Consider the following 13,816-nt stretch of genomic DNA (forward strand, 5'->3'; position numbering starts at 1 on the left):
GCTAACTCCACGTGTACTGTACCTGTTTGCTGAGCCTTCAGCAGGCACGTGGCTCCCTGTGAACCCTTTCCAGAAAGATGCACATCTTGGACTCCTAGAGAGCTTGATTCCCGAGCTGCTGTTCCCTGATGTTGTACACAGCCTGCAGATGCAGCTGTCCTGATCCAGAACATGAAAGGTTGCATGAGAGAAAATGTACTAAAGCTGTTGAAAGTTACTTACACTTATTCTGAGCCTTTTTAAGAAATACAGAAAGTGTTCTTGTTCTTAGAACCAGGTTGCCTCCAAGGAGAACAGGAGCCTTTAACAATATCCATTTGAGAAAGAACAACGATATTATAGAGTCAGTGTTTTACAGAAGTTATTTTCCTTAGGACTTCAGTGGCTTCTGGCTACAAAAGGGAAGAATTAAAATATAGTGTCCCTTTGCATGAGGGGAAGAGAACAGATAATAGACTTTTCATAGTAACTGGGTAAACTTTGCCTATGCTAGCTATTGCAAGAAAAGACAGGGAGGAAAATAAACACATGCCAGAAAATTAAACGCTCTGGAAGACAGAAGTGGTCTGAATGGAAAATAAGTGTGTACAAAACACTAGAAGCTCCACCCCTCCTGCTGACTTGTTAAGTGGGGGCAGGGCACCAGAGAGTTCTGCAGCAGTGGAAAATACTTTGTCCACTCCAGACTGGTTGCAGTTGCTGTAGTCTGCGTTGCATCTGGAGGACTAATTGTAAGCATATCTTGAATGCAGTTAGGAATCATTAACACAGGGCCATACAGAAGGAGAAGTAGTGTTTCGAGACGTATAAAGAAAGCAAAGAACGTAGCAACAAAGCATCTGAAGCACAACATCTTTGACTAGGAAATACACTCCTGTGGCACAAATGCATGAACACCTGAAAATTCTAAAGAGGTGATGAAAGCTGGAAAGTTAGCACACAATTTCTTTTCCATTTGCTTATTATTTCTCCTGATTCAAGTATTCTCTCATTCTGCTCCCATCTGAACCCACCTCCTCTGCCCTCGCCAGCCTCTCCATACTCCACAAAGTGAAGAGGGCTCTCAGTGTATCCTGGATCCATGCTTGTTCCCAAAAGATTTGTATGACTGAGGTATAGATTTCTGAAGGGGAGGCAAATTTCATATGTTAGGACAGGCCACAAAATATAACAGTGGTCAACTGTCTGTACTGCTCCCAGGGCCCCTGGTCAAAGTGGCATAAACTATTTCCAGTAATCTGTAGTCCTCTGAGAGCACAAGGAAAGCTGTGTAGCCACTTTCACCATCAGTAGGGCTTCATTTCTGCCCTAGGCAGAGTTCATCCAGCCCTGAGGATGAGAATCATTATGCTCCGTCACCCCAAATCAATAGGGATCACATCACACCTGACTGACAGCAAACACAAGCTGCAAATTTACAGCAATGCCAATAAAGGTCATTATCTTTTAGGCTGGCTGCCGAAGCCTGGCTCCCATTCTGAAACCTGCCAGAGTAAATCTGAGGCTGTGAATGAATGAAATATTTAACTTGGAGCCCTGGGCTCACTGCAGGCTGAATTCAGTAGGTAATGGATAAGGGCTATGCTTGTATTGACTGACCCATTAACTCTGTGGGTTTGCTTACATTCCAGATTGTCTGCCTTTAATGGGGAGTGTCTGAATTTTACGAAGCCTTTTTTGTTCGTGAAGAGTGCTTCTAGTGAGTAATATGTTGGTAAGGATATAAGCATGGACTGAATTCTATCTTAAACCAGTTTGCTTGAACTCTAATATTAGTTTTGGAGCTTTAATATTTACTTTTCACCCGAGGTAAATATCTTGGGAAATACTTACTTGAAATCAGGATTACATTATGTTCTATTTTTTTTTTTTTTTTAATCTTACGGCAGTGCTTTGAAGTCTTCAGCATGGTGACAAAGATTAATATTCTGATGCCTTAAAATTTGAGATCTTGAGTAGCAAAAAATGAGAATTCCCTTTTCTGTTTGCACTGTCCTTTATTTCAGGTATGATTATGAAATTACAGGTCACATTCTGCATATGTGAAACATCCATTAAAACTCACAGGGTTTTCAATAAGCTGGTGTGCTTGTTTTAAAACATGAGAAATGTAAGACAGCTATTAAAGGTAGGAAATTATTCTGCCATTTGGCTGAGTACTTCTGAGATGTCAGCTGCTTGTGGATCGGGGCTGTTGCGAAAGAATAATGGTATTAAAAACTTAGTGTTTAGAGGAGTCATTTCCTTTCTTTCTCCTCTAGTCAAAATCCAAGCTTGGGCTTGCCAGCTTCCCTTCTTAGGGAATACTCTTGTATAATGCTCCCTTGGAAGATACACGTATCCTCTCACAGATACCTGTCAGACACACGCACGTAACTTTGCACAGCTGCTCCCCACACTTCATTCTCTTGATTTTCATGGGCCTTTTCAGACTGTCCCCAACTCACCTCTGTTAAAAGCAGTCACACTTATGCCTTCCTACAGCTTGTTCACAGTACATAGCTACAGTGTTTGTGTTTATAAATATTTTCATAATTAATTGTCCAAAAGTGAAGTGTCTCTGCCCAGTTCCGCAGGACGTCACCGAGCACAGGGGGGTTGGCTCTGAGGTTTTGCATCTCAGCACCACATAAGTCCTTTGGGGAAGGTGCTGTATTTTCTACAATGGGACACGTGCCAGGCTGGAAATTCTGGCTTGTTTTGGGACATACATGTGAAATGTCACCAAATCAAAACTGATACGAAGATTTTTCCAAGAACAGTAAGTTGCATGCACTTAGTCATTAGGAAAGTAGAGGTTAAATCCCTTGCACACTGCAGAAAAATCTTGGGAACAATTTTTGTTTATGTATGTAGTCATCTTACCCAGTTGGGCTACATGTCAAATTAGCTCTGTGTCTCAATCATTGCTGCAATTCATTTAGGTGAATTACTAAAAAAAAAAAAAAAAAAAAAAAAAGTTTTTATTGGGCTACAGACATGTGGCAAATATCTGTATGTTGTCAACATCTGTATTTTTTGAGTCCTGGATATAGATCATTATAGTCATATCCAAGTTATTGCAACATGACAGAAAATTAATAAAAGCTGTACTTCAGAAAAATAAATGTTTGACCAATTCATGTGCCAGCAGTCAATTTGCTTTGGGTTTAGTTCTTTAATATCTTTTTTCCTGTCTCTCTGATTATTTTATGCATAGAAATACTGCTGATGGTTCCAAGAGTAAAGACAGTATTTATTTTTGTATCCTTCTCCTTTTTAAAGTGTACTGCTTGTTTTGAAAGGTGATTCATAGGTCTGAACATAGTGAGAACTGAAAATCTGCTAAAGGAAGGCTGGCAGGTTTGGTGTGGGGGCAGGTGGATTCTAGGTCAGCCTCGTCTCTTCGTTATTAGAACAAATATTTAAACATGTATTAGCTGCCAGTGAATTAACTCTCTGCTTTGTCTCCCAGCATTCAACACTCTGGGGAAACTTTTTTCTGCATTGTAAGTTCCACTCAAAGCAAAATTTGTATTTAAACTGAGTCTGCTTGGCTGAAAGATAAAAATTAAAGGAATTCAAGGTCCTTCTTGAATTTTCCACAGGTGAGAATAGATTAACTTTTCTGTGTTTAATTCTGGAAAAGTAATTTGCACATCCAGGCCAACTCTCTCTTCCTGTTCCCCCTTTTTTTCATTCAAAATGCAAAGCTTCTGAGGATGTTTTTTATCTGCCATTTAAAAGATTTCTTTTTCCTTCGTGCTTTCATTAGACATTTCTAGCCCAGAGTCCTGTCTCAAAACATCTAATTCCAGATGTTGTTTAGAATTAAGGGTAACCATGGCATCTGTGGAAAACTGAAAAACTTTTGTGCACTCTTGAAGTAAGACACAGTAGTTAGATTGTCTGAACTGAAATGTTATACAAGGCTAGTTCAAGTAAGGTCTTGGACTCAGTTAACCAAGTGCATGACAATGAGCTAATTGACTGCTGGTTTGAAAAAAAAGGAAAAAATAATAAAAAGAAATGTATCTAACAGCAGTACAATAATGTATTTAAACATTTAGCTTTTCTAGTTTTATGACTTTGAAATGGCTGGGATTTCCAAGAGAGTACAGTCTTTGGGGATTCTCTTCAAGAAGGAATTTTTTTCTGCATCAGTTCTAACAGGGAAAGAGCCAGAGTGTCTCTGGCATAAACTCCCTCCACTGGTTCTGACGTACCCAAGCTCAATGCCTTGGTCTTTAAAAAAATATTTATAGTAGATGTAATTCATTTTCCCAGCAGCATATTCCCTTTGAAACCAGTAAAATGGCAGAAGCTGGAAAGCAAGGATGATGCAAGGAGCAGGACATGGGATCAAGTTTTGCCCTAGACACATCAGATGTTACAGAAGGACCTTTCCACCCATCATCTGCCCTTTGCTGTGTTTCCCTGGGAACCTCTGCCTGGCCTGCATTTTGCAGCACACGCTGTGTTCATGGAACAGCCCCTTCCCCAGCTTGGTCTGAGCATGACCTGATTGTTGTGCAGCAAAAGCAAGAAGGCTGGGAAGACAGAAAGAGAGAAGTGTGAAAACTGAGGAGAACACATAAATATCTAAATAAATGCAGTCTCCTCTCTTGGCTTTGTTTTTCCATCCTGCCCGTGGGCTTGTGTTTGAGACATTACAGTCTGTTGCCATAGCACTTGTCCTGGTATCAGCTAACTGGCGTTTGCATGGAGGCAAGTTAAGAAAATTACATTCTGCTGATGACCAAAGGAGAAAAATTACCTTTTGCCTTTTCCCTCCTTCAAGCAGAGGGTCAGGGACCAAAGGAAGCAAGGGTGCAGAAGTTTCTAGAACCAAGCAGAGCCATGCAGTCAGGTCAGCTTGGCTCTCATATTTATTTCATCAAAAGTCAGCCCTTTTGTATTCTGGTTTATTCTAGATGCTATTCCAACCCTGCTGCCAGCCCCACTTGTAGCTCTCAGTGCTTCCCAGCGTGCTGGGGGTGCAGGGAAGAGGGAATGCTTCTTGAAGGAGTAGAAGTGCTTCTAGAAGCAGCTCTTGCACTCAGCAGAGCCTGCTGCTCTCTGAAGGAGTTGATATTATCTATTCCTGCCCAGTTCCCCAACAACTGGAGTGATTTCAGTCTGAGCAGGCAAAGGCACCTTCCACAGGGTTTGCTGTGCCCGTGCTCATGGTATCAGATACTGCTTACCATTTCTTTGGTTTCTTTTCCTTTCAGGCCATGTGAAAATTGCTGATTTTGTGAGAAGCAGACTAAAAAGGAGACCTGCTTGTTTATACATGGACCAGCTGGCAGTCCAGCATACCAGACCAAGCACACCTCATCTCAGAAAGTGTCTGAACAAACGACACCAAGGTAACCCCGGGCCTCTAGACACAGCAAGCAATAGTCAGTATAAGTGAATAGTGGATCACGGAAACCAAATGAATTAAAAAACTGTTCATCTGCTCTCATTGCTGACAGAATATTGGAGAAGGAAAAAAAAATAAAAAATCTCTGTTATCTTGTCCTGAAACCCTGTTTGATTTGCTAATGGTTTACTGCTTATGGTGAATCCCATGCAGTCAGTAGAGTATGGCTCAGAGAAGTAGTTTAAGGTTTTGAACAGAAAAAAGGATCTTGCATTTTGAATACTGATGTTACAGGTTCCCCCTTGCTCTGGAGAAGAAATGCACAGGGAGCATTAAATCATGCAGCACTTTTAGGCATTCTTCTCTCCTTCCTTGTGACATCAAATATTAAGTTGTTCAGTTCTGTGGAAATTATTAACACCTTCAGAGTCATGCTTAGGGCTGGAGGTGCTGGAACACAGAAGAAAAGTGGAATATCCTCAAGAACACCACAGAAAGAATGGAATCAATTTCCTTGAACAAAGATGAGGATTCTTCAGCTCTGAGTCACACATCATGAATTTCTGAAGTGTCACATTTAGACTGAGAGAGAATTACACTGGAACATGAAAAAATACTTGTTCGACTTCTCAGTGAGAGATGTCTTAAGCTTAAGCTTTGTAAGACATATGGCACAGAAAGATTGTTCTGACAGGCTTGTGCTGTATGGAAGGTAGAGATCACTGCTTTCATACTACAGGGGGAAAGCCTCAGCAGCAGCAGCACAGGACAGGGTTGGTGTGGCTGCTACCAATGTTCATCCTACTTAGCATGCCAAGATAAGGCTGTTTAGAATCACTCATTGATCCATGACTCTGAAAGGTATGGAAGATTAGCAAGTAGCATTTGAAGAGGTTTAGATTGCAATGAGAGCTCTGGAGTGGGAATTTAATGGTACCCATAGTCTACAGCAGCACTAAGCAACCCAAATGCTGCTATGAGGGACTGAGCTGCTGACTAATTTATGTCAGCATCCATCTGACACATGTTCTTCAGTGACACTCATGCTTCAGCCTGAGAGTGGATTTATACCCTTAGCAGGTCTATTTTATATGTGCACAGGCATTGAGGGACTGACTCTGTTCCCCAGATCCCTATTTTAGCTGCTTGCCAGCTATAAAAGCAAATGATCTAAACTTACATTCTGCAGCAAGATCCTGAGCAGTTGCACGTGGATATGGATCACAACAGCTGTTGGAGCTCTGCACACTTAGGAGATGTGCAAGCAAATAGACTGTGGCAGCTGACACACACCCAAGTGCTTCAACTTTTTAAAAGAGGAGATGGGGGAGTGCACAGAGGCCAGCTCCTTCTTCACTCAGAGAGAGACATCAGCAGGGTGCATTTGGACTGCTTCCAAAAAGGAGTTGTATGGTTTTGCAGGAGACTGAGTGTGTTTTGGGACTTGGGTCTTGTTTTCTGTCAGAATGCAATAGCAAGCTGGTTTGGTTTTGTCTTCCTGCTGGGACTTTGCCAAGGGTTCACACACCTTGCATCCATCCTGCTGCAGTCTTTGCAATGCTGGGCATGCCGTGGTCATTATCAAGAGTAAGGTGGATTCTGATTTTTAGTAGCACTTGTGCCACTGTGTGTTTAGACATAGAGGTCTAATTTTAGCCAATATATATTTTATTTTATATAAAATAAAATAGAATATACAAGAAGTACAATTTAGGTGAAAGAATCAGTTCTTTCACGTAAGCACCTATTTGCACAGATAAAAGGCATGTAATAAAGGAGCTGCCAGGAGGACACTTGCAGTGAGGTCCCTTTTATACACCGCAGCAGAGAGAGAGCAGGTAGAGAGAAAGTGGAAAAATTAAGATGTCCTACAGAAAGTGCTTTCTAAAGGCATCTAAAACATATTGCTCAGACTGAAAAGTTGTTCAGATTGTTAGGGTTCACATAGCTGATTAAAGAATATATTAAATTAAAGATTAAAGAATATATTAAAGAATAATATCATAATATGAGGCTCTTGGACTTCTTGCATGTCTAGGAAACGTGACATCTCTGGTGGTTTTAGAGCCATCACTACCTTCTTCCTGGATCAGAGGGAAAGAGCATCTGCCTACTGAATCTCCTGTGCCTTACACAGTATTGATACAATTCATGCTTGCGTGGTGTGTGAGATATCATGGTACCACACTGCCAGTGCGCTTTGCTACAGTGACAGGTTTGTATTTTGAGCTGAAGACTCTACTGCAGATAGAACAAGCTGTGCTTGTCTGAGCACCGAGTGGCCTAGAGGCACTGATTCCAGCAGATTGTCCATCAGCAGGGTGCAACAGCACAGCAGGGAAGCCAATATATTTTCATGCTTTTTATGCAGAGCGGGAACACTGCAGGCTCATAGGCTCTGAAAAAGCCAAGTAGAGCCCTCAGTTCCTGAGAAATATTAATTAATCCATTTAGAAATTACTGCAGTGGGGAACATTACAATACACAGCACAAGTTGCCTACCTTGGTGAGGAACTTTCTTCTGGTGTTGTTGCAGTTCTCATTTGCTGCAGATTTGGACTGGAGAATGCTGGTGACCACACGTGGAGGATCAGGTGGGCTGTCTTCTGTCTCTGATGTCCATGGCAGCTGTGTCCTGGGACAGCAGTCAAAATCCTCTTGGCCCCAGCTGGTAGAGATCTCAAAGGAATCGGGGCATTTCTCGTCGGGACTTGAGCCATCATCGCTGGTTTTGGCGTTGCAGAGTATAAGTGATCTTGAAATGGAGCGAAACTTTCTTGACTTCCTGTTCCCAGCATGGTTCTTTTGATCCATCTTCAGAGAGCCACTGCTCTTTTTCCTGTCATTCTCCCATTTATGTGGCATGATACTTTCAATAATTTTCTCTGCTTCTCTTGTGCTAAATATCCTCCAGGAAAGGAAATATAAAAGTAAGTTGTAATACACCCCACTTTCTCCCACTTAATAACCTACGCTACTGGAAAGCCCTGATGAATAAATCGAATCAACAGAGCCTTTCAGTCTGAGAACAGCCACGTGATATCTCATGACTTGCTAATTCTGCTTCTGTGCAGAGCTCTACTGGATTCTCCTTCACCTTTTCATTCTCTTGCCATGTTACCCAAGCAGAGTGGAGTGCTTTTAATAAATGTTTGTGATGCTTCCATTGTCTGCTTGCTTTGGGCATCTGCTGAATTTGCATGTTGAAATCCCAAACTGAAAAGGAAGATACTTTAAAAGCATTATTCTATCTGCCTAATACTATTTGGAAAGAAGAAGCTCCTTCTGAAGTTTGATTCATGAAACCACTATAATTCAAAGCAGATTAATCAAATTGTCGACACTAAGTTCTCTGCCTGGCACATCCGAGTTGTAAGTGGTTTAGCAAAAGTAGATCTTAGCCTTGAGAGAGTAAGGAATGCCAGGCTGCCATAAAATTTCAACCTTTGCAAACCAGAACTCACTTAAGGCTGTGCATTTAAGAGTAACAGAGAGATCCAGTGAAGCACTTAAGATGTGAATATCTGATTAGGGATTGAACTCTGCAAAGGAATACAGCTCCAGTACATCAATCAAAAAGTGTCCTATTACAGAAATGGTTTGTTTCAGCACATGATTCAGCATATAAAATTAAGATAAATTGGAAAAAAAGATAAACAATCAAAATGTAGCAAAGGTTGGAGGTTTTATAAAATGAGTAACGTAATGAGCATTTTAAGATAACAAATGGGAGTTCTGTAAAATTCGTTTTCTCTCAGAAAAAGCTTTCTAGAAATGCTGTGGTAAGTAGGTGTCAGTGCTGAAAATTCAACACCAGGACATCTTAATTAATTACTTAATTAATTGAAATTAATTACTTTGACTCTCTCACCTTTGTTTTATCATCATATTTACTACACAAACTTTCCTATTCTCCTCACAGAACCTAACTGATACTGTATGTTGCCATTCTGGAGAAAATAGGAATTTAAACTTAAGTATTGCATAAATCAAAGATTCTGTGGGTGTATAGGAGTATACATCAAGTTCTCCAAAGCTGGTGTGCTTTCTGCCCCTCTCTGTGTGTCTTTGGGATCCTCTCTGCTCCTGTGGGAGAGTCTGACCCCCCTGGACTGGAACAGGGCAGTGGAAGTCACTGGGCTCCCAGCCTCCCTGCCATTGGCATGAGGGAAGCTTTCAGAGTCAACCTGAGCTTGCATATTCTCCAGTCCCTTCAATTCACAGAACATTCTACTGTTTTCTTCTTTTAGAGTAGCCTCTCTGATGAATGACGAGATTGGTGTGATGGAGAACTGCCCAGCAGCACAGCCACTCTCCCTCTCTGTGACACAGAGCACACCAATGTCAGGTCTGGAGATCTTGTTTGTGTCTTTTAAAAGATGCCCTTTTTAGTGTTTTGGTAAGCCTAAAGTTTTAGGCTACCATCATATCCGTGAACTAAATTGCAGGTTTTGAATTTGGAAATCCCTGTTAGCATCTCTGCTGTATTAGGAAATTCATCTTGCTAAAGCCTATGATGTTGTGTTTCCTGTATGTCTAAATGAAGGTAAAAATGCAATCTGGCCCATCAGACCAGAATGGGGAGTTGAAAAAGAAAAGATGTCTGAGGTGATGGGAATTTCTGCAAGTCTCTACTCTCAGCACCTGGGTAGGAAGCAACAGGGCTGGAAGTGAGTGGAGTGTGCCTCACTTGAAACTCTGCAATAGGGATCAGTGCTCCTGGCAATTGCTATTAGACACTGGTAACAGCAATGTCACAAATGAACCCCAGTTACACATCCAGACCCAAACAATCCTGCCTGTGTGGGGAAACTAAAAGAAAGGACACTTTTCATTCAAGGATTTCAGTGCTGTACAAACATTAACCACACTCTTACTTTTCTCGAAGAGGAAGAATTTAAAAAGAGCTATTTAGCATTTGGATAAGCAGAGGACTTGATAGCTTAATGGTCAAAATGCAGCTCTCTGGAGACTGGCATGCTAGAATGACGTCCTTTCTTGCTCTGCCTGAAGCTGTTGAGCTTAAGAAGGGAGAACTGCCACCAGTATTAAATCTCCAAGAGGTGCCTCTCTGGCTCTGCTAAACATCTGGGATGCAGGGACACATAGGAGCACCTGTTGAAACAGTGAAGGAAACACTGGTCTAAGTGCATTCTTCTTCCCCATCCCCTTGTAATGCTCCTGAGGAGTTTCACCTTATGCAGAGAGAACTCTTTGCCCTGCTGCAACGAGTTTCCTCAGCTGTTTCCTCCTCCCCCACCCCCATGAGAGTTCCATCCACTCAAAGACCAAGTTTAACCCTGAATGATTTACCTAATCCCACAGTGAGCCAGTGGCTGATGTGAAAATAAACCCAGTAGACCTGAAAACGTCCAGTTAAATACTTGCTCTTGCTATAAGTATTAGATCACAAGTCCTAACCAAGGCAACGTTCTTTCCAGAGCTGCCGATTCAGGGTTGCATAAGTGACAGAAATATAGGAGGTACCAAAAACATAGTCTATAAGTTTTCCAATAAAAATATCCAGAAATGTTATTTTATGCAGCATACACTATCACCAGGGCCAGAGAAGCTCTATGATTCATTGCCATCTTCCACCAAATTTAATTAGAGATATTGATGGCATGGACAATTACTTCTAAGTCAATTCTCCAAACCGTTCATCTTTTTCTCCAGTGCACTCACTGCTTGTCATTTTTTTTTGCCATTCTTATACCTCCAGATCGCCTGATGGAAGCTGTCTGTGGTTTGTAATGCAAACCAAATGTTCCTTCTCTGTTTCATTTTTTTTTTTCCCCAAGCTTTATTTTTCCAGCTTTAAATCTAAAAAGCCCAAACTCACTCTGTCTTCTGCAAACAAAATACATGATCTGAGCTGTGGCCATTTGGTTCAAATTTTTGGTTGGATATTAAACCAAGCGTTTACAAGATACAAATAATTTGGTGTAGTTCCCAGATTGAATGCAAATGCTCTGCTGTTAACCAGACAGTAGAAAAGACAGAACTTTACTAGCAAGAACAAGGTGAGTTTTACATTACCGAGTGCTAGCAGCATCCTCTTTTAATCTAGATTTTGCATCCTAATTTAATCTAGATCTTGTGATCTTACTCAGATTCATTACTGAGCAGTACTATTAGCACTGAACTACTGCAGATGTCTAGGGTTTCCACACAGTAGGAAAAGCTAAAGATTTGGAAGCTTTCTAATAAAGAGTAAGAAACTCTCAGAGAGTTGAATTAAAAAATAATAACAAAAAACCCCCTAATTGTAAAATAAAAATTCAAAAGGAGGAACTTACAACAGCGAGGCAGACAAACCTGACTCCTGCAGAAGGCTGTTCCTCTTCATAGGCCTGGCAAAAAAGACAGTGAATAATTGAAAACACACTCTCCTGGTGCCACGTGACTCAGTTTCAGTAATTCTGCTCAGTACATTGGAACGGAGCTATTGTCTCCTAATTGAGGAAAATGTCAGCAAGGCTAGATAAACAAAAGCAATGGGATGCAGTATTGGGGAAACTGTTTCCAGCAGGCTCCCAGCTACCCAGAGATGGCAGGACCATTTAAGGAGTTTGTGTCATTTGTTTTTACCCATCACTCTCTGGTCCTAGGATTGATGGGGTTTGGGCATGTTAGACCTACCTGAGGGGACTTGGGGCAACACCAGAGTCTGTGTAATCCAGTGAAGGTTTTCTCTTGGAGGCTGAGATGGCAGGCATGTTCCTTGTATTTTTCAGCAGATATTTTAATATTAAGCTAGGAGGAGTTTCACAAATTCCACTCTGGGAGTAAAACATATTAGGTGGCATTCTTGAATGCCAGACCCCCGTATTGTTCACCATGAACACAATCAACCTACAAGTTCTTAAATACTTTCCCTTTTATGGGCTAGACTGCAACTTTGTGATCCCACCTGATCAAGGAGTCAGAAAATTGTTGTTTATCACACAGATCATGTCAGTCCCCACCTGTCGACCCTCAGTTGTGCTCAGACAGGCAAAAAACAATCTTGCTGCAGAAAACTGCTTGCTCTCAATAAATTTGTGACAAGATTCATAGGGAGTTTGTAAATTTAAAAAAAAAAAAACCTCCATAAAAGAAAAAATTGTATCTGAAACAGTTAATATCAGTTTATTGAAATAATCAGGCCTCTTTAGAGTGTTCTCATAAACCATAAATCTTGTGCTTTTCAGGAAAATGTAAGCATAAACCTGGCCCTGTCTGGTCATGGAAATGGTCAACATGAGAGTGCTTAAACAGCTGCTGCCCTCTGTGTTCTGTGTCTTAAAGGTCCTGGTCTTATTGCTCTGTCACTAACCTTGCAAAAGAGGGAGAGGAATCATAAAATAGGTTTAAAATATTGCGCAGGTAGGGTCTCATGCTTAGTGGTCCTATGACTTCTAGGTAAAACACAGACTGTAAGGACAAACATCTGTTCCATGAGAATGATTCCCATCCTGGGACAAAAAGGGAAGATGAACTCTCTGCCCTGTACCATGTCTACAGGAGCCCTGGAAAACTCTGTCCTTGACAACACAGTTGTGGGCATTCTGTATTTTAAATGTTCATCAAGACAATTTGATGTTATTTTCCTAACATCTAAGTTTTTGGGATATTAGTTCCCCAAAGGAAATCTTCTCTAAAGGACACAGTTTTTACATGACTCACTAGTTAACAAATGATGTGGAACATTACCCAACTCTTTCAGAAGAACCAAGACTTGGTGCTGAGTAGTGATCAACAGTTACGAGGTAGCTTTCCTGGAAAGGATGAGAAATAGGGAGCTGACTTTTTATTTTGGGGAAGAGTTTGTCCCTGTATTTGAAGAGAAAAGGCAGTGGCCTTGTACATAAAATGAGGTTTTATATGTGGTGCTAGCACTGTAAAAACGAAATATCAACAAGGAAGCAAAGCCACATACTGTTTACCACTTCACTGTCTTTCACTACAACACACACATGTTTTTGTTTAGCAATAGAGAACTCATTCACACAAAATCTCAGCAGTCCCTGAGTTCTGATCCAAGCTGATTGAGCTGGAAGCTCCAAAGCATTGGAAAGCTTGCTTTATTTCTTCCCATTGTCACATGCTTTTGCATTTCCTGACTATGGACTGAATAATGTCATCCCTAAGCCACTGGGAGTTTTGTTCATTCCAAGTCTGGACTTCTGCCAGGGCCAGCAGCAGAAACATAAATATCACAAGGAGGGGCTGTTTTTTCATGTTGCTTTACTCTAACCTTTTGCAGTTTTTTCCATCTTCTCTGTACAGTAATTGTTCAGTGCCCAGTGGTGAACAGAAAAGCAGGTTTTTAGAAGCCATAAGGAAAAGGAGAGAGAGAGAGAACTTCTACTGTGTCTGCCTTGTTGCACTAATGGTATGCTTTGATATTGGATACTGTGGTCAATCTTCATTACTTAGCTCAAAGGTAGTGTAGCAGGAAAAAGGCATTGAACACTGATCAGAGGC

At 41.1% G+C, this 13,816-nt stretch overlaps 1 protein-coding gene across 8 annotated transcripts in view; it reads right to left on the bottom strand.

Moving 5' to 3' along the window:
* IL16 (interleukin 16) overlaps positions 1-13,816 on the bottom strand; it is a 38,187-nt gene that overhangs the window by 17,179 nt on the left and 7,192 nt on the right. For 5 of the 8 annotated variants that reach the window (XM_032122542.1, XM_032122539.1, XM_032122537.1 and 2 more), the window contains exons 2-4: positions 11,647-11,700; positions 7,850-8,255; positions 23-159 (exon numbers count right to left, since the gene is read on the bottom strand). In XM_032122542.1, the coding sequence (XP_031978433.1) occupies positions 23-159; positions 7,850-8,255; positions 11,647-11,696 (593 nt within the window). In that variant the 5' untranslated portion in view covers positions 11,697-11,700. Of the gene's footprint in view, positions 1-22; positions 160-7,849; positions 8,256-10,224; positions 10,987-11,646; positions 11,701-13,816 lie in introns of those variants that run through there. The other 3 variants (XM_032122541.1, XM_032122543.1, XM_032122544.1) reach the window with 3 other exon arrangements.

This window comes from Corvus moneduloides, chromosome 13 (genome assembly GCF_009650955.1).
Source record: "Corvus moneduloides isolate bCorMon1 chromosome 13, bCorMon1.pri, whole genome shotgun sequence".
Lineage (NCBI taxonomy): Eukaryota > Metazoa > Chordata > Aves > Passeriformes > Corvidae > Corvus > Corvus moneduloides.